Source organism: Manis javanica, chromosome 15 (assembly GCF_040802235.1).
Source record: "Manis javanica isolate MJ-LG chromosome 15, MJ_LKY, whole genome shotgun sequence".
In the NCBI taxonomy this organism is placed as follows: Eukaryota; Metazoa; Chordata; class Mammalia; order Pholidota; family Manidae; genus Manis; species Manis javanica.
In genome coordinates this window covers 68,914,618-68,935,339 of record NC_133170.1, presented here as the reverse complement: position 1 = coordinate 68,935,339, position 20,722 = coordinate 68,914,618, and the positions used below count along the sequence as shown (strand labels likewise).

At 44.0% G+C, this 20,722-nt stretch overlaps 2 protein-coding genes across 5 annotated transcripts in view; one reads left to right on the top strand and one right to left on the bottom strand.

The window, feature by feature from the left end:
- Window positions 1–543: 543 nt before the first annotated feature.
- On the top strand, window positions 544–8,343 carry MYL2 (myosin light chain 2). Its single transcript, XM_017666001.3, has 7 exons — window positions 544–697; window positions 1,965–2,054; window positions 4,227–4,302; window positions 5,414–5,518; window positions 6,160–6,238; window positions 6,324–6,372; window positions 8,002–8,343. Exons 1-7 carry the CDS (start codon window positions 695–697, stop codon window positions 8,098–8,100), a joined length of 501 nt encoding a protein of 166 aa, XP_017521490.1. The 5' UTR covers window positions 544–694; the 3' UTR covers window positions 8,101–8,343.
- Window positions 8,344–10,015: 1,672 nt separating this feature from the next.
- CCDC63 (coiled-coil domain containing 63) overlaps window positions 10,016–20,722 on the bottom strand; it is a 39,098-nt gene continuing 28,391 nt past the window's right edge. For 3 of the 4 annotated variants that reach the window (XM_073223934.1, XM_073223935.1, XM_037014592.2), the window contains 2 exons: window positions 12,565–12,759; window positions 10,018–10,392 (listed from right to left, as the gene is read on the bottom strand). In XM_073223934.1, coding sequence (XP_073080035.1) covers window positions 10,247–10,392; window positions 12,565–12,759 — 341 coding nt within the window. In that variant the 3' untranslated portion in view covers window positions 10,018–10,246. Of the gene's footprint in view, window positions 10,393–12,564; window positions 12,760–20,722 lie in introns of all 4 variants that reach the window. The other variant, XM_073223936.1, reaches the window with a different exon arrangement.

The window sequence follows — 20,722 nt, the reverse complement described above, 5'->3', positions numbered from 1 at the left end:
TAGGAGCTGGGGGAGAGTGATGAGGGAAGTGAAGGGAACCTGCCCTCCCGAGCTGACTGTCCACTGACACTGAGCAAAATAAGTAAGTGAACCACATCGTGTGCTAAGAAGTGATAAATGCTGTGAGGAAAAACAAAGCAGACAGGCCTCTGCAGGACAGGGGGTGGATGGCTATTTTAAACAGGATGGTGGGGTCTCACTGAGAAAGTGACCTCTGAACAAAAATCTGAAGGAGTTGAGGGAGGGAGCCCCACAGATGTCTGATGTAAAAGCATTTCAGGTATAGGGAACTGTAGGTGCAAAGGCCCTGGTTGGGACCCCAATAATATTAGGGAATTTGAACAGTCCCTGCCTCCCACCATTTTCCTTCTCAAAATTGACAAGCACAAATGTCATGTTAGCGCTGCAGAAAGCATGCACATCTCTCCCTGTGACCCAGGCGCCTGTCTCTTTAACCTTGAATGTCTTTTTGGGTCTCATGTGTCACCAGGTGGTGAGTGAGCTGCCCTTACTTCAGAAGAATGGCATGGGGTGGGGGAGACTTAGGTGGTGTCTGTCTTACCTATTACTGCCAAAAGTGGTCATGGGGTTATTTTTAAACATGGGGGAGGAAGTATTTATTGTTCCTGGGCCGAGGTGAACTGGGCAGCCTGTGGGATTCTTCCAGGGAAGGAGTGCCCTGTCCTTCTCCACCATGGTGAGTAGCGATGCCTCCTTGAGGTGAGTGAGGTGGGGTTGGCAAGAGGCGGACGCCACATGCAAGCAAAGAACCAAAGGGGCGGGTAGAAAGGCAGCTTTCCAGGGCCCCGGCCGCTGGTGGAGAAAGCTCTGCTGGCCGCGTGCGCACAGAGGAACTCCAATCAATGCCCCGATAAGCCACAAATAACAGCAGCTCCCGGGGACTCACAAAAACAAAATAAAAGAGAGTTGGCTTTTTTATGGTTTGTCTACTGACCTCTTGAGGAATCAATAACTCCCAGGGCTTGCAAAATGGGATTGAATGCTTTTAAGGATCAAATTGTAATTCTTTTCTCTTGTTCAGGCAGCTGGAGGAAAGAATCTTTTTGTTTTCACCTTTTGAACTTGCAAATTTAAAGCATTTCTCCCTGTGTTGTTTGGTTAGGTGTCCCCCTCCCAAAGCAGGAAGCCCCCAAATCAGGGTCAGGGCAGGAGAATGGTTGGGGGCACAGACTCTGGAGACACACTGCCCAAGTTCAACTCAGACACATTGCCTTGTTGTGACTGTGCGACCCTGGGCAAGTGACCCAACCTCTCCGAGGCTCACTTGCCTCCCAAGTAAAATGGCACTGGTAATAATAGCACCAACTTGACAGACAGAGGATTAAATGAAATAATGTATGTTTGGTGCTGAAGTGTGTGCGCTATTTAAAGTCAGAGACAAGTGGGGTGGGGAGAAATGTTAACTCGCCTTCTCTGCACTGTTTTCATAGTGTAAGGACAGAACATCTAGAGAGGAGATTTCACTGCCATTTGAATCAAGGGAAAATTTGGGGTGGGTAGCAGTTGGGGTTTAACACCCTGAAAAAGTCGCTTCATCCTGGCATTCCTCATGGTTTAGTGAGCCTGACTTTTTGCCCCTCCAGTCAATTCTCCTTTTGCATTACTCAACTTTTTGTGAAATGCGTCAGAACAAAAGCGGCTAGAACAACTGGGGCTGATCCAGATGTGTGGCTTCCATCCCCGGACGCACCTCCACCTCCCCTAGTTTGCAAAGGAGCTGCTCCAAGACCCACAATCCCTGGCAAGCAACCAGAACTGGGGTGCTTTTGAGACACAGGGTTTAGTGCCCTTTTATCTCTCCAGCATCACTGCTTTGAGATGACCGTGGGCACCCTACCCCCTGCTCACACATGAGCAGCTGAGGCTCACCAGAGATGGGAGCTGACCCAGTTTTCTAATTCACAGCTTCAGACTCTCTTAACTGATGCTCTTTCCCACCACAGCCACCCAAGAAAGCCAAGAAGAGAGCAGAGGGCGCCAATTCCAATGTGTTCTCCATGTTTGAACAGACCCAGATCCAGGAGTTTAAGGAGGTGGGTGGAGCTGTTGAATCATCTGCCTGGATGGAAATTCCCACCCATTAGTGAGCACCTTTCCCCTGTCCCATATTCCCTGCAGGGACCTCCTGATTAGATGTGTTTAGCCTCCAAACAAGTCCAAAGTCTGTCTCAACCTTAAAAAGAAATTTTTAATAACTTTTGCTGATCATCAAAGTAAAGCATATTTCTTGTTGAAAATATAGGAAAATTTTTCAGAAAAGCACAAAGAAGAAATGAATGGCCTACTATTCTACAGCTCAGAGATAATCAGTTAACATTTTGGTATCTACCCTTCAAGTCATTTTTGTTGTATGTATATATATTCATTAAGCAAAGTTACAATCTTCCATGCATGCTAATATTACCTGCTATTTTCCTTTGAGCAATTCAGCATCAACATTTTCTATCATTTATTTAAATCACTTCCTATGATGTGGATGTTACATTTGTTTAGACTGTTTTACTATTATAAATAACACATCTTCGCTTGCATCTCTGGTTATTTCCTCGGGGCAAATTCCTAAAAGCAGAACTGCTGGGTCAAAGGAACTTCTTAAAAAGGAACCAAAAACAAGTAGAACCATTGGTCCAAATTGTCCTCCAGAAACGCTATACGGATCCCTTCCCTCAACAGGCCCAAAGGAAGAAAATGCCTTTGCCCCACATTTCCATCAATGTGGGTATTAATAGTCTAAAATATTATTTTTGCCAATCTGAGGGATGAAAAGCAGTATCTCTTGGATTTTAAATTTTACAATCCTCAATTGTTGAACACTAGCCAGGTCTGAAACTCTATCACATTCTATGGAAGCATTTTATTGAGTAAACCTAAGTACCAATTAGGCAAAATTAAGCCACTGCGCACAGGCGTAGGAGGTGGACTTTGAATCAGTTTTCCAGCAGTGGTGATGGCTCACACTTAGTCCTCCGCACTCCCACCTGGCCCTTCAGAGGAAAATATGCTAAAACGATGCTAAAGAGGCCAGTGTGTTTTATATCAAAGGGCAACCCTCTTGGGGCTTCCAAATGGGGATGGACACTTACACCTTTTGTTCCCACTGACAACTCAAATCACAGGAATACTGTGTCCCACAGCCACCGGGGAAAATGTAATTCCCAGGATAAAATGTCATATCTGAACTTGAAATAGTCACCTTCCAGGGAGAAGATGATACCATCCCTTCTGCCTCACACTGTCCCAATCTCTGGAATGAGAACAACTGCTGGGAGGCAGGCAGGGGGTGCCAATTCTTTCAGGAACCAGTTGCAAAGAAGAACTCAAAAAATGTATGGCTGATAAGTCATTTGTAAAATACCTGCACATTTATAAAACTCGTGGAGTCTCCCCAGGAGCTAGCTGGGAAAGATTATTGGTCCCATTTTACAGATAACCTGGGCTTGGGAGTAGTGGGAAGGCAGATAAGATCCCAGTTATTCACTTGTTTCTTTTAAATACCAGCCTTCTAGAGATATAATTCACATACCATAAATTCACTTTTTAAAAGTAAGTGTACAAGTCAGTAGTTACTTAGTGTGGTCACAAAATTTTGCAAATATCACCACTATCTAATTCAGAACATTTTCATTACCCCCAAAAGAAACCTCATACCCACTCCCCTCTTCCCCCAGCCCCTGACAAGCACTGATCTACTTTCTGGCTCCATGGATTTGCCTATTCAGGACATTTCATAGAAATGGAATCATATACCATGTGGCCTTTGTGTCTGGCTTCTTTCACTCAGCATAATGTTTCAGGGCTCATCCATGTTGTAGTACATATCAGAATTTCCTTCCTTTCTATTGCTGAATAATATTCCACTGTATGTATAAACTGTGTTTTGCTTATCCATCTATCAGTTGATGGACATGTGGGATGTTTCCAGTTTTTGGCTATTATGAATGAAGCTGCTATGGACATTCATCTACAGGTTCTGGTGTGAACAGATGCTTTCAGTTCTCTTGGGCAGATACCTAGCAGTGGAATTGTTAGATCATATGTTAATTCTACACCTAACATTTGAGGAACTGCCAGGTTTAAATCTTTGACTGATGTCCTTCAATGCTCCTTGAATCTCAGAATCCCATTTCTCCCAGCCCATTGCCCAACCTCCTATGCTCCTCCCCCCAGTTTCTCCTTGGCTGACCAGTCAACCACCCCCTTCACAGGCCTTCACCATCATGGACCAGAACAGGGATGGCTTCATTGACAAGAATGATCTGAGAGACACCTTTGCTGCTCTTGGTACGTCCGCCTTCTAAGTTCATAAGAGGGTCTCCTTATCCCACCCCCAAGAGGCGCAGGAGGTGGGACCATCAGAAAGTTCAAGAGCTTGTCATTTTCCAAAGAAATGGCTCAATCACAATTGGCCTTTAAGACAAATTTCAGAAGATAGGAAAGAAGAGTTTAGCCTAAGGGTGTCTTCATATTATCTTTTATTTTTCTTTTAAAATAACTTTTTTTGTGTGTGATTTTGAATACTATGCCAGCACACAATAGAACACTTGGATAGTGCATAAATGTACAAAGGAGAAAACATTACCCAACAGGCCACATTCCACTGTTAATATTTCAAGCCTCTAAGTCTTTTCTAGGTATCTGTTTTTTGTGGTTCAAAAAAAAACTGGACTCATTCTATTTTTGGACTCAACTTTTAAAATTTAACATCTCAAGAGTGTAAACACGACTGCATGGAGCTTTTTCAGAATACACATGTCCAACCTGCCACCACCCACCCTTCCACTCCCACCTGCAGAACTTCGGGTCACCATGAACAGCTGTGCAGGTTATACACTGCACAATTATACGCAGTACGATTCATGTTTGTAGCCACTATAGATTTTTGTATTTAAAACAAATTATCTTAAGAAGGGGTGACTTTTTCTAATTCTCACAAAGATACTATATGGACTTACGGCAGGGGCTAGAGCAGATATATCAGAACCTCCAAGGCTGTGTGGGTAACAGCAGGTATAATTTGAAAAAGTTCCCTCAGGTGATTCTGATTGATCTCTCCCACCTCCAACTGAAAAGGGCTAATTTATAATATAAGCGTTGCCCACTTGAGTAAAAAGTTAAAATATTTGTTTAAAATGTTCCAGGTTTTGAAAACCCTACTATACAAATGACTAACGCCTCCTCATATCAGACCCTTGGGTTGTTTCCAGCTGTCTGGCTGTTATAAATAACACCGTCAAGAACATCTTCTCACGTGAATCTTTGGCCCTGTCCACTCTGTCTCTTGATCGTTCCTCCACTAGATTCCCTGAAGTGGAATTACAAGGGCAAATGGCAGTGTCCTGATAGCTGTTTCTGTCTCAGCTTGGAGGCCCTGAGTGTGTGTTTCCTGCCCTAGGCCGTGTGAATGTGAAAAATGAGGAAATTGATGAAATGCTCAAGGAAGCTCCAGGTCCAATTAACTTTACTGTGTTCCTAACCATGTTTGGAGAGAAACTGAAGGGTAAGCTTATATGTGTGTCTGTGCATCTGTTTCTGTGTGTGCATATTTGTGTATGTATGTCTGTACTTGTGCATCTGTGTGTGTGTCTGTGCCTGTCTTTACATGTCTTCATCTTTGGGCATGAATAAAAGCACCAGGAGAACATATAGGGGTTGGCAGGAAATGAAGGCAGACTAACACTGCAGGGAGAAAAAGAATAAAAAACTGCAGTGAACATGGCTCCAAGGCTTACCCTGAGTCAGACCTTACACTAAGCACTTTATATGTATCACATCACTTAATGGCATCTAGGAGGCAGGCTCCATTCTTATCCCAGCCTGCAGATGGGAAATGAGGCTCAGAGATGGATGATCACTTGCTGGCAGACTCATATTTAGCAAGTGCTGGAGGCAGGATTCAAATCCTAGTCTCTCTAACTCTAAATCCATGTTTGCCTTTGAGGGTGCTCAGAAATAACTGGATTCTCAGCCCTCTCTTTCAGAATACCAAACGACTCAGTACTTGAAGGAAGGCAGGGTCTTTCCTCCAAGTGAAACAGCCTTGCTCGGGCCCCACCACCTTGGAGGGACTTGGGCCTGGCCTCCCAGCACATTGTGGGTTCCCAGCCACCCACAGCATTTCATCTCTGTTTTCTGTTTCAGGGGCAGACCCCGAGGAGACCATTCTCAATGCGTTCAAAGTGTTTGACCCTGAAGGCAAAGGGGTGCTCAAGGCTGATTAGTGAGTGGGATTTGTGGGGAGGACATGAGGGACCTGCTTCCCACACACGCACCTGGTGCCAACACCTGCTCTTCTCTCTCTGCAGCGTTCGGGAGATGCTGACCACACAGGCAGAGAGGTTTTCCAAGGAGGAGGTAACAGAGCCTTTTGGACACTCTCTGCACCCCAACAACTGGTGCCACCTTCTGGGGACTCCACCCTTCTCTTTTCTTAAACACCCCTGACCCAACACTGAGAGAGAACCTACTATTGTTTACTGAGCTGAGCCCTTATCTCATTTCATTCTCTCAGTCACCCTACGAGGTGGGCCCTAGTATCACTGCCATTTTATAGGTGAGGAAACTGAGGCCCAGAGAAGTTGTCTAAAAGGACAATGGTAGGGCTGGGGAACTTGGATTCAAACCCAGGTCTGTCTGTAGGGCTTCCTTCCTCACAAAGCATGGAGCCCTGGTTAGAGCATCAGTTTCCTGATGGAATAAGGGTGGCATACAGGCTACTATGTACTGTTCTTATAGGTTGTACACTGCACAGTTCTCCTAGATATATTGCACATTCTCATAATATATATTGTAGAGTATGTACTTGTTGCAATATTTTCCAGCAGATGGCAGTAAAATGTCTTGTTACAATTTTTTAAAAATCAGTATGTATGACATTTTCTAGCAGGTGACAGTAATGTGCCTAGAGGAAGGGCAGTTTTGCTAATTTACTAAAGGTCTTGTACGAACAAGAAACAGTCCTGTCAGTATTACTAACAAAACTTTCATGAGTCTTTTTAAAATAGCTCCTTCTCAGACCTGATTCCAATGAGTTCCACATTTCACTAAAAACTTTATTTAGATCACTCTACCCGCAAAACCTCAAGCAGTTAAAAGAGCCTGCCTTCCTCTCTTTGTGACTTTGGACAATCTCCTTAACTTCAGCATGCCTCAATTTCCTCACCTGAAAAGTGGGGATAATAATAGACCCTATCTCACAGTACACTGTGAGGATTAAATGAGTGAAAATGTGTGAAGTTCTGAGGCATGTGATAAGGGCAACATAAATGGTAGCTGTCATAGCCAATGTTTTTAAAAAAATAATTAGCCAATACTTTTAAAATGTGGAAATTGCATGTTTAAAAAATCGAGATATTTAGTTTCCCTCAAAGGATCATATTCTCTCAAAGAGTCTTGCCCACATGGGCACACGCAGCTGGCCCTAAGCAGTTGCTCCCTCTTTAGCTGGGCTGTATGTCTCCACTTATCCATAGTCCCACCAGTTCCACCTTGCTCCCTTATGCAACTGGCCCAGTCCCTTTGCACACGTGATTTGAGATCCCTGCTTTATGCCGCCGGTTGGGTTCCTGGGCACATCCTTGCAGGATGGCCCTTGCTGTCAGCACCTGTGGAAGGGCAGGGAAGCAGGAGAGCACAGTGGGAGATGCAGACATGCAATTCAGACCCAGAGAACAGCCTGGTCGACACCCCCCACCCCCAGCTAGAACAGCCCTTCTGAGAGGTCCCACGTTGGGCCCCACACTGATCAGTTGGCGGTGGGCTGCACCAGCAAGGGCATGACCTTGGGGCTGGCAGCTCTCTCCAGCAGCTGGGTGACAAGGCATTCCTGGAGGGGGTCTGAGTGTCATATCCCCCTAGCCACCTTTCTCTCAGCTGCCCTGCACACAGCCCTCCCTCTCCCTTCCCCTGGTTTCCTGGTGGAATAAGGGTGGCATGCAGGCTACTATGTACGCATCCTCAGCACGTCTCGCTGTTTCACTGCAGATGGACCAGATGTTCGCCGCCTTCCCTCCTGATGTGACCGGCAACTTGGACTATAAGAATCTGGTGCACATCATCACCCATGGAGAAGAGAAGGATTAAGGGGGGACGCCCACTGCCGGAACCTGGGCTTGTCTTTAGGGAGAGGGGGTCCCTGCCCTTTGCCCACGTTTCCCAGTAACACAGCTGTCCCTGCCCCTGGCCTGTGAGCTGTGTGGCCGCCTCTTTTATCCGAGGCCATCTTCTCTGCAGCCCAACTAGCTTACAGATACTATGTGGCCACACATCCTGCAGATGGAAATTCATCCAGAGGCTATGTTCAAATAAACAGGAGGTTGTACAATTTGCTCATGGTATTTCTCTGACAGAAGCGCCTTTAGTAAGGACGGTCCTTTGCTAGTTCCCACAAAGGCAGCATATGAGTGGGTGATGGCCCTGCTGTCATTATTACGCATCTTAGTGACTCCTTATTTAAAGCAGACCTCTGCAGCCACTTAAGGCTATTTCTATCAAGAGCCACATTTTACAGGAATGATAACTAGAGAACCACAGCCCTTTCTTCCAAAGTGCTCAAGCATTTATAGAGACTACCTCCCATGATAACCTTTCCTTTAGGATGCCATTCCATAGATGTGCTTAGACAGGCCTTATGATAAATTAAGAGGAAGAGGCCTCACATGCATGCTAAGAATAGGCTCATTTGATTAAAAAAAAATCATACCCATTAATCATAAGAGGTTAGTTTCTAATTTCAGATAAAGTAGAACTTGTCTGTACTTTCCTGGCAAATTGGGGGAGGGGTACTGATTTCTGACCCTGTGTGAAGTGTGATAACTAACCCTGTCCGAGCATGAGTTGACTCTTGATTTTGAGTGACCAAAGTCATTGCAGAAGCATCCAGGTCTATTTTGTCTGCAAGAATCCCAACTTAGCAAACAAATGGGTTCACACAGCCAAGAAGTCTGAGGGCTTCAGGCATAGCTGCAACCAGGAGCTCAAACAGTACCATCAGAACCTGAGGCCTCTCCACTGCTTTCTTTCATGTTGTGCTACTCTCAGCGGTGGCAAAATAGCTCCTGTCTCTCCCGTCAGCAATCCTAGTGGAGAGAGGGTACCTCTGTTTCTCCAACCTCTCCACATATCCCGGAACAGGGCCTATGGAGTACTTAAAACAACCCTGAAACAGGAGAAGCGCTCTGACTGGCACATGATTAACTCTCATTACTGGGGATGAAATCAGTCCCCCTCCCTAACCGTGTGGCCTTAGGGTTGGGGGGCCATTCCCCGAAGGAAAATCCAGATGCCTTTCAGGAAGAAGGGAGAGTGAACAGAGTGGACATTGGGCCCTCAAGAGAGTCCCAGGAACACAGGAACACAGCCAAAGCAAATGATGTGATGGGAGCCAACATCTGAAACTGGGGGTGAGAGTGGCTGCTGGAGCCACCAAGAGGGAATGAGGCGGTCCAGGCAGTTCGGGAGAAGCCAGAACTGGAGTGAGTCGCCAAGGCTCAGGAGGAACTCAGGACCAGCTCCATCAGTATGACTAACACACGCGCCAGCTGCTGGGAGAGGAGGCCCCATTTGAAGCCAACAGCATGCTGCGCGGGCAGGGACCGAAGAGACTCCCAGCCCGTGATGACCCACCGTGATCCACATGCTGCCAAGACCCAGACTCCACGCCCAGAACCCGCCACCTGAGGCTCCTGCACAGACACACCAGCACCAGGAGGCGCAGGAGAGGTCCCAGCTCTGATCACTCATGTGCAGTGTGGTTCAGGGCAAGACACCCTGGACACAGCTCTGGAGGGACATGCTCATCCACAAGACACACACAGATGTAAAGGCATATGTAGGCACGCACAGAGATGCAGACACAGAGGCTCAGCGGCTCCAGGTCCTGCCTGTGAGCACTAAGCACTTGCTGCATCCCGTGTGGATCTGGGCACCAAGTTCAATACTTCGGCTCCCACCCAGCCCCTGTCTGTGTTCACTCATCCCTGCTCCACCTGGTGGGCCATGGTGAGGGGGACCTGTGCTGGCCACCGCCTCAGGGGTTCTCAATAGCCACAGTGACCTCACACAACTCTGTCCCCCAGCCGGCTTTGCAACTCAACCCTTCCTGCTCCTCTACCCTGTCCCACGTGGTTCCCAGCACCCTAGTCTCTTAGTAATGAATGTGAGGCAGTGGAGTTACAGAACAAAACATTTATTCTTTCTGGGTTATGGTACAAATGGAGCCCCATTCACCTCAGACCGTTAACTTCTTCTTGGCCCTCATATCATCCCGCTTCTCAGGTATGCTGCCTGAGTGGACCTCTCTGCTTTGAGACTCTCTTGCAGTGCGGTTACTGAGCACCAGCTGCTGAAGGCTGCTGTGGTCCAGGGGCTGGTCCACTGCACCAAAGACAGGACTCATGTGAGGAGCTGGGAAATCAAACCCTGCAAGGGGTGGGCGGCTTCCTTCCCAGAGACAGTGCCTCTTTGCCCCATTCATGGGTGCCCAGGGAAAGGATGTCCAAGCCTAGTTTGGGGTCCCTCCACAGTGCTGGGGGTTGGAGTGGGAACATTCTGGAGTTTCAGGGAGAGGGATGATAGGCATAGATACATTGCATAGGGATACATAGACAATAACTGTTTTTTTTCCCTAGATGAGGCTGTGAAGATGAGTTTGGTTTAATATCAAGGAGACATGCTCATCCTCTGTAGTTGTTCAGGATGTGGACTGCACAAAGACACCTGGTAGAGAGGCGATTGCATGGGCTGAAATCTAGCCTTCACTTGATTGCCAAGCCATGTTACCCAGAAGGGGCATTTTCCCCAACTAATCTGCCTAGAGTGGATGCCTCTTCTCATTTGCACATACAAGTCATAAAGGCTGGTGGGCTAAGAGAACCCACTGTTTATCAACATTCCCTTGAACATAAGTGAAGGCATCATCAGTAAGTTCCCAACCTTGTGAGGACAGCATTACCAGCACCTCTGCCCTGTCACCCTCCTCTTCAGGAACTCGTGAGGGAAGCTAAGGTGGCTGACACCAGACCAGCTTTCACTACTGCTAAGTTTCAGTTGCCTCGACTAAATCAAACAGAAGGCACGTGTGTCCTCGTGTTGGCAGTCCTCTCCCGGCATCCTTGGCACTCCTGCACACTTAAATGCTGCTCAGAGAAGTGGGGCAGCTTTTTAAAACTCTGGGGTGCTTTTTTTTTTATTACTAAAGTCACACAAGATCATTGTAAAATAAAATTTTTTAAATACAGAATCGTTTAATTTGTAAATGCAGAGAAGGTTCTCTGCAAACTATCACTCAGAAATAGCCACTGTAAGTCAGCCTGTACAGACTCTTTGGTTTTACAGGCACCATCAAGGTTCCTTTCTCCTTCCCTCCCTCTCAGTTCCTTCCCTCCCTCCCCTCTCTGCCTCTTCCTTCTCTCTCTCTCTTTCTCCATATATATGTCAGGGTTGTGAAGTGCTGTCCTGTACTCTGTAGGACTTTTAGCAGCATCCCTGGCCACTAGACACCAGAAGCATCCCCCATGTCCAAGTTATGACAACCAAAAATATCTCCAAACATTGCCAAAAGTCTCCACAGGGTAAATTACCCCTGGTTGAGAACAATTGAATTTATATATAATTATATATATCATATTATATATGAATTTATATATAATTATAGATACAAATGTATACATAATTATACATACATATACAATTATACAGTTTATATATATAATGATAATTTGTGTGTTTGAGTTCATATTGACCTACTGCAATCTTTTTAGTGTCTGTGTAGTATTCCACTGCATGGATAGGTGAACTAGAATTTATTCAACTGATCTCTTATGAGTGGTATTTCATTCATTTCCAGTTTAGGGCTTAGTGAACATCCTCCTACTTCCATCTTTGACCCTTGAATAAGTTTTTCTTGAATGTCCAGTTCCCACAGGGGAGATTACAGGCTTCATGGGTGAATCCATTTCCCAGGCTTCCCATATGTGTTGCCTAATTGCCCCCCAAAAACCAGGTGGCTCTGATTTTCTCCCCACCTTCAAAGAGAAGAGCTGGTTCTCCACCATGGGAGAGAAGCTTCTAACCCTGAACTTAGGGAAGATCAACAGGCCGGTGCCAAAAGGGCCACAGTTAGGCATCTGGCTTCTGGCACAAAACAGGTCGCAGTCCCTGCAACCACGGGATTGGGGCTTGGATGGGGTGGGGCCAAATGAGGCCACGGCTGGAATAAGACTCGAGGGCATAGTGTGAGGCTGAGCAATGGGATCAGGGAAACTTATGTGCCAATAACTTAACACTTTGTAAACTTTGGACATTTTAAGGTTCATTTTAAGTGTAGTTTTGATTTTTTAAACTATCCAGGATAACTGAAATTCAGGATCTGTGGCTGGGTCATTGTCCTGTAGGGAGAACCATCCCCAAGTGAACCAAGTCAAGATGGCACCTAGTGGAACCGATGGACCCATGGGTCTCATAAAGGGGGAAACTGAGGCTCAACACTGAAGACCCTCTGCAGCACAGGTTTCCTAGCAACCAGTGCAGATCAGAGAGACAACTCACCCTCATCCAACCCGTCGGCAAAGAGATCAGACCGGAGCACCGGGGGGATGACCTTGACAGGATCCACAGGCTTGAGGAGGGTAGAGCCCTCCCAGAATGGGTTGATGAAGGGTAGCGGGGTCTCGGTCTCTGGATCCAGGATCCGCCTGTAGAACTCTAACAGCAGCAGGTCGTTGGTCTTCTTTTCAATGATGGCTGGAAAAAAACAAGCAGAACCAAGACGGCTGCCTAGAGACCTGGTTCTGGGGGAACTTGGGGTGGTGCCCCACCACAGAGGAGGAAAGGAACAGGAAATGGGGGTCATGAGTGCCTCTAAGGATGAGGGCTTCCTCTTGGGTTCCACCATGCACTCTGGAGGCTGCAGCATCACCCCCCAGAGGGCAAAGTTTAGGTCTTGAGAAGCAAAAAATCTTACTCTATAATGTACAAAGCACAGATATATACAACAGTCAACAGCTACACAGTATATCTATGATGTTAACATTTCATTTGGAGGGGCAATTAGGAAAACAGCATCTATAATGGCTCCTTAGCAGGTGATAATGAAAAGAAGGTTGAGAAACACTGGGTTACACTAAAAATTGGGAGTGTGTGCAGCCTGGCCTTAAACTACTGATTTTTCTCTGCTCTTCTGTCTTGGGCGTCTGGGTGGTTTCCCATGCCAATCCTTGTGCCTAGGATGCCTTTCCCTGCACCCCTCCCTGTGTAACCCCTACTGGTGTTTTAAGACTCAGGTCAGGCCTCACCATCTGCAGGAATGTTTCCCTGACCTGCTAAGACTGGGAGAGCTGCCTTCCTGCTGTTTCACAGCCCCATGCAGTCACCAGTCGTTTGCTCATTCACTCATTCCACAAATGGCTGTTGGATGCCTGGCACTGTGCTAGATGCTATGGAAGCATGGAGGCAAAACAGGCGGACAACAAAGATGCAGCCCCTGCCGTGATGAAGCTCACAAGCTTCAGTGTGTATAGAGGCGGAAAGACAAGCTCTGTGAGAGGACAAATACACATATCCCTCCCTACATAGGTGCTTTTTATCTGAATTCAGTAAATACTGGGTTTGGATAAATAAAAAAAAAAAACAACTCATACTACCCATACTGTTGTTATTCCCTCTGAAAATCAGGGATCAAAAATATTTGCATTTAGAACTTGTTATCAGATCTCAAGAACCTCATAGATTCAGATACTCAGAATTACCTGTACATAGAGACAAACTGGGTGAATAGTCAGCAATAGGACTGCCATGCAAGGGAATAACAGTGTGTGGAGGTTGTGTCAACAGCATGACAGCTTCAGATGGGGCAGTGATAGGAGGTCTTGCTGGAAAGAGGACATTTAAACTGAGATCTGAGAATGATGAGGACCTGGACATGGGAAGTATTCCAGGAATAGCCCTGAGGTGGGAAAGCACTGGGGGGGAGGGCTAGAAGATTAGATAGGAGAACAGTGTGACTAGAGGTGGTGAGCAAGGAGGGAGAACAGGACAAGAAGAGATGAGAAATGTGAGCAGGGCCAGGCTATTAAGAACATAATAAGCAGTGGCCAGAACAATTTAACACAGGAGGCCTGACTGCTTTCCTTTTCTGCTTACCAGGATGGCCCTAGTTTGACATCAGGGAATTTGGATTTCAGGAAGTTTCCTATCACAGTTAATGGATAAAAGTGGCTCACTGTGCCTAAACTGTGTGTATAAAAAATGTGGTTGATGCTAAACACCTGCTTTCCTTCCAGGGAGTCTGGAATTTGGATATGTGCCAGGCTGGAAGTACCAAATGATCAGCCCCCAATCAAAATTCTGGGCACAGAGTTTCTAATGAGCATTCATGGTTGACAACATTTCACTTGTGCTGTCACAACTTGTTGCTGGGGAAATTAAGCACATCCTGCGTGACACCACTGGGGAAGGAGCCTTGGAACTTGCTCCTGGTTTCCTTCAGACTTCACACCATGTCTCCCTTTCCCCTTTGCTGATTTTTCTTTGTATCCTTGTGCTGTAATAAATCATAGCCACAAGTATGTCTATATGCTGAGTCTATGAGCCCTCCTAGAGAATCACGGATCCTGGCATAAAGGGGTGTTTTGGGAAACTCCCAAACACAGATGGTATTACAAACTTTAGGTTTTATTCTAAGAGCAGAAGAATCCACTTATTCCAAATAGTCATGATCTGTGTAGGTGCAGTCCTCCCTCTCTATTTGGAGCTCAGGGTCTATGCCTAGACACTTGTGTTCTAGTTAATAGGCTCTTGCTACATGTCAGGCACTGTTCTGAGCACTTTATTTCTTCCTTTCCAATCTATATGCCTTTTGTTTCTTTTTCTTGCCTTATTGAATTAGCTAGGACCACCAATATAATATTTAATAGGAGTGATGAGAGCAGACATCCTTGCTTTGTTCCTTATCTTAGAAGAAAAACATTCAGTCTTTCACCATTAATTATGAGGTTAGTTGTGTTTCTGTAATATCCTTTGTCAGGTTAAGAAAATTTCCCTCTAGTTCTAGTTTGTTGAGTTTTTATCATGAATGGATGTTGAATATTTTCAAATGCTTTTTCTACATCCATTGAGATGATCATATAATTTTTCTCTAAGAATGCTAATTTATTTAATCCCACCAACAATCATGGGGTAGATATTGGGTTTACCCCTCATTTTTATTGGATAAAAAAATAAAACACACAAAAAGATGGCAGCATGAGAGGTGAGACAGAGGCTTCCTCCTAAAACTGCATATAATATGAAAATATAATTAATACAACTACTCCTGAAAGAGCATCAGGAAAGAGGACTGCACCAGACTGCATACACCTGGAGAAAAGAGCAGACCTCACGGAACAGAGTAATGTACCAAAGCTGTGGCCCAGCTTCCCCCACCCCAAGCTCACCAGCGGGAGGAAGAGAAATGGAGTGGGGAGGGAGTGGAGGCCTGGGACTGCTGAATACCTAACTCCAGAGATCTGCTCTGGGAGCACAAGTCTAATTTCATGGTGCTTGCATGATACACTCAAGATTAGGAGGTTGGAAAGCTAAGACAGACAGAATTCCTGGAGAGACTGAGATTCCAACCGCTTGTGGAAAGCAGGGATCCATATCCAGCTGCTCTGGTACAAAAGAAAGGCGGGCAGTCTGAGAGGAACTAACAAGGAAGCCTTTAGCAAGAGGGCTGCTAAAGGGGCAAGGATTGCACAGAGCTTACTGTTCAGGAGAAAGGACAAGTAGACAAAACTGTCTGGGTGCGTTCTGCTCAGCAGGTTGGGAGCTTTCATGATCTTCAGGTGCTCCAGCTCCCTGGCTGGCTACACAGCTCCAAGGACCCCCCTCCATGATATGCCACCTCCTGTGCCTTTCTCCCAGTGAGTCCCACCTGGCTCACAAACTGGCAAACCCTACCCTGGCGTTATGCCAGCCAGAGGGAAGACCTGTCCACAGCAACTACAAGCACAAAGCATAGAGGCTTATACCTGTGTGCTTGGCCCACTGGTTCAGGCAGTAGAGACAGGCATAGGCGGCTGGGAAGCAGGAAACAGCTCTTTCCTCCTCCCAGGCACCAATACCACTCCCCTGCAACTCCCGACATTGCCTCAGGGGCTAAGCAGCTCCAGAGAGTAGAGCTTCTGGACATTAGAGGGTGCCATATATAAATATGAAACACCAAAGGAACCTGGTTCAAAGTAAAATTATTAATACAACTCCTGAAAAAGATTTAAATGACATCGACCTCATGAATCTTCCTGAAAGGGTGTTCAAAATAAAAATCATTAACATGCTCGTGGAGGTACAGAAAGATATTCAAGACCTCAGGAATGAATTCCGGTCAGAGAGCCAATCGTTGAAGAGCACATTGGAGTGTATTAAAAGCAGATTAGAGACAGTGGAGGAGACAATAAATGAAACAGAAATTAGAGAAGAGGAATACAAAGAAGGTGAGGCACAGAGAGAAAAAAGGATCTCTAAGAAAGAAAGAATATTGAGAGAACTATGTGGCCAATCCAAATGGAATAATATTTGCATTATAGGGGTACCAGAAGAAGAGGAGGGATAAAAAGTACCTTTGAGGAGGTAATTGGTGAAAAATTCCCCAATATGGGGAAGGACATAGTCTCTCAGGCCATGGAGATGCACAGATCTCCCAGAACAAGGGACCCAAGGAAGACAACACCAAGACATACAGTAATTAAAATGGCAAAGATCAAGGATAATGACAGACTATTAAAAGCAGCCAGAGAGAGAAATACAATCACATACAAAGGAAAGCCCATCAGGCTATCATCAGACTTCTCAGCAGAAACCTTACAAACCAGAAGGGAGAGGCATGATGTATTTAATACAATGAAGCAAAAGGGCCTTGAAGGAAGATTACTTAATCCAGCAAGATTATCACTTAAATTTGAAGGAGGGATTAAACAATTTCCAGATAAGCAAAAGCTGAGAGAATTTACCTCCTCAAAACCATCTCTATAGTGAATTTTGGAGGGACTGCTGTAGATGGAAGTGTTCCTAAGGTTTAATAGCTGTCACCAGAGGTAATAAAACCACAGTAAAGAAAGTAGAACAGCTAATTACTAAGCAAATGCAAAATTAAATTAACCATCCCCAAAGTCAATCAGGGGACAGACAAAGACTACAGAATATGATACCAAGTATATAAAGAATGGAGGAGGAAGAAAAAGGAGGAGGAAAAAAAATAATCTTTAGATTGTGTTTGTAATAGAATATTAAGTGAGTTAAGTTAGACTCTTAGATAGTAAGGAAGTTAACCTTGAACCTTTGGTAACCACGAATCTAAAGCCTGCAATGGCAATAAATACATACCTATCAATAATCATCCTAAATGTAAATGGACTGAATGCATTAATCAAAAGACATAGAGTTACTGAATGGATGAAAAAGCAAGACCCATCTATATGCTGCCTACAAGAGACTCACTTTAAACCCAAAGACATACACAGACTAAAAGTGAAGGGATGGAAAAAGATATTTCATGCAACTAATCGGGAGAAAAACTGCAGGATTTGCAGTATTTGTATCAGACAAAATAAACTTCAAAACAGAGAGTCACAAGAGACAAATAAAGACATTACATACTGATAAATAGATCAATCCAACAAGAAGATATAACCATTATAAATATCTATGCACCCAACACAGGAGCACCAACATATGTGAAAAAAATACTAACAGAAGTAAAAGGGGAAATAGAATACAATACATTCATTCTAGGAGACTTCAACACTCCATACACTCTGAAGGACAGATCAACCAGACAGAAAATAAGCAAGGAGACAGAGGCACTGAACAACACATTAGAACAGATGGACCTAACAGACATCTATAGAACTCTACACCCAAAAGCAGCAGAATACACATTCTTCTCAAGTACACATGGAACATTTTCAAGAATAGATCATATACTAGGCCACAAAAAGAGCCTTGGTAAATTCAAAAAGATTGAAATTGTACCAACCAGTTTCTCAGACCACAAAGGTATGAAACTAGAAATAAATTACACAAAGAAAATGAAAAATCCCACAAACACATGGAGGATTCACAACATGCTCCTAAATAACCAATGGATCAATGACCAAATAAAAACAGAGATCAAGCAATATATGGAGACAAATGACGACAATAATTCAATACCACAAAATCTGTGGGACACAGCAAAGGCCATGCTAAGAGGAAAGAATACTGCAATACAGGCCTACCTCAGGAAAGAAGAACAATCCCATATGAGCAGTCTAAACTCACAATTAACGAAACTAGAAAGGGAAGAACAAATGAGGCCCAAAGACAGTAGGAGGAGAGACATAATAAAGAATAGAGCAGAAATAAATAAAATCAAGAAGAATAAAACAATAGAAAGAATCAATGAAAGCAAGAGCTTGTTCTTCGAGAAAATAAACAAAATAGATAAACCCCTAGCCAAACTTATCAAGAAGAAAAGAGAGTCTACACACATTAACAGAATCAGAAATGAGAAAAGAAAAATCACTATGGACACCACAGAAATACAAAGAATTATAAGAGAATACTATGAAAAATTATATGCTAACAAACTGGATAACCTAGAAGAAATGGACAATTTTCTAGAAAAATACAACCTTCCAAGGCTGACCAAGGAAGAAACAGAAAATCTGAACAGATCAATTACCAGCAACAAAATTGAACTGGTAATCAAAAAACTACCTAAGAACAAAATCCCTGGACCAGATGGGTTCACCACTGAATTTTATCAAACATTTAGTGAAGACCTAATACCCATCCTCCTTAAAGTTTTCCAAAGAGTAGAAGAAGAGGGAATACTTCCAAACTCATTCTATGGGGCCAGCATCACTCTAATACCAAAACCAGGCAAAGATACCACAAAAAAAGAATATTACAGACCAATATCCCTCATGAACATAGATGCAAAAATACTCAACAAAATATTAGCAAACTGAACTCAAATATACATCAAAAAGATCATTCATCATGATCAAGGAGGACTTATTCCAGGGATGCAAGGATGGTACAACATTCGAAAATTCATCAACATCATCCACCATATCAACAAAAAGAAGGACAAAAACCACATGATCATCTCCATAGATGCTGAAAAGACATTTGACAAAATTCAACACCCTTTTGTGATAAAAACTCTCAACAAAATGGGTATAGAGGGCAAGTACCTCAACATAATAAAAGCCATATATGACAAACCCACGGCCAACATTATACTTAACAGTGAGAAGCTGAAAGATTTTCCTTTAAGATAGGGAACAAGGATGCCACTCTCTCCATTTCTATTCAGCATAGTACTGGAGGTCCTAGCCACAGCAATCAGACAACACAAAGAAATACATGGCATCCAGATTGGCAAGGAAGAAGTTAAACTGTCCCTGTTTGCAGATGACATGATATTGTACATAAAAAACCTTAAGACTCCACTTCAAAACTACTAGATCTAATATCTGAATTCAGCAAAGTTGCAGGATACAAATTAATATGCAGAAATCTGTGGCATTCCTATACACTAACAATGAACTAGCAGAGAGAGAAATCAGGAAAACAATTCCATTCACAGTTGCATCAAAAAGAATAAAATACCTAGGAATAAACCTAACCAAGGAAGTTGAAGACCTATACTCTGAAAACTACAAGACACTCATGAGAGAAATTAAAGAAGATACCAGAAAATGGAAACACATTCCGTGCGCATGGATAGAAAGGATTAATATTGTCAAAATGGCCATCCTGTCTAAAGCAATCTACAGATTCAATGCAATTCCTATCAAAATACCAACAGCATTGTTCAATGAACTAAAGAAAATCATTCTAAAATTCATATGGAATCACAAAAGACCCAGAATAGCCAAAGCAATCCTGAGTAGGAAGAATAAAGCTGAGGGGATTATGCTCCCCCACCTTCAAGCTCTACTACAAAGCCACAGTAATCAAGACATTTGGTACTGGCACCAGAACAGACCCATAGACCAAAGGAACAGATAGAGAGCCCTGATATAAACCCAACCATATATGGTCAATTACTATATGATAAAGGAGCCATGGACATACAATGGGGAAATGATAGCCTCTTCAACAGCTGGTGTTGGCAAAACTGGATAGCTACATGAAAGAGAATGAAACTGGATTATTGTTTAACCCCATACACAAAAGTAAACTCAAAATGGATCAAAGTCCTGAATGTAAGTCACGAAACCATAAGACTCTTAGAAGACAACATAGGCAAACATCTCCTGAATATAAGCATGAGCAACTTTTTCCTGAACACATCTCCTCAAGCAAGGGAAACAAAAGCAAAAATGAACTCACAGGACTACATCAAACTAAAAAGTTTCTGTACAGCAAAGGACACCATCAACAGAACAAAAAGGCATCCTACAGTATGGGACAATATATTTGTAAATGCATATCCAACAAGGGGTTAACATCCAAAATATATAAAGAACTTACATGCCTCAACACCCAAAAAGCAAATAACCTGATTAACAAATGGGCAGAGGATATGAAGAGACAGTTCTCCAAAGAAGAAATTCACATGGCCAACAGACACATGAAAAGATGCTCCATATCACTAATCATCAGGGAAATGCAAATTAAAACCACAATGAGATATCACCTCACACCAGTAAGGATGGCCAACATCGAAAAGACTATG

What these genes read in the sequence shown, in the direction of transcription:
- MYL2 (XM_017666001.3), top strand. An exon ending in AGATCCAGGAGTTTAAGGAG is followed by an intron (nt 2,055 to 4,226) that starts GTGGGTGGAGCT and finishes CCCCCTTCACAG; the next exon opens with GCCTTCACCATCATGGACCA. An exon ending in AGAGGTTTTCCAAGGAGGAG is followed by an intron (nt 6,373 to 8,001) that starts GTAACAGAGCCT and finishes GTTTCACTGCAG; the next exon opens with ATGGACCAGATGTTCGCCGC.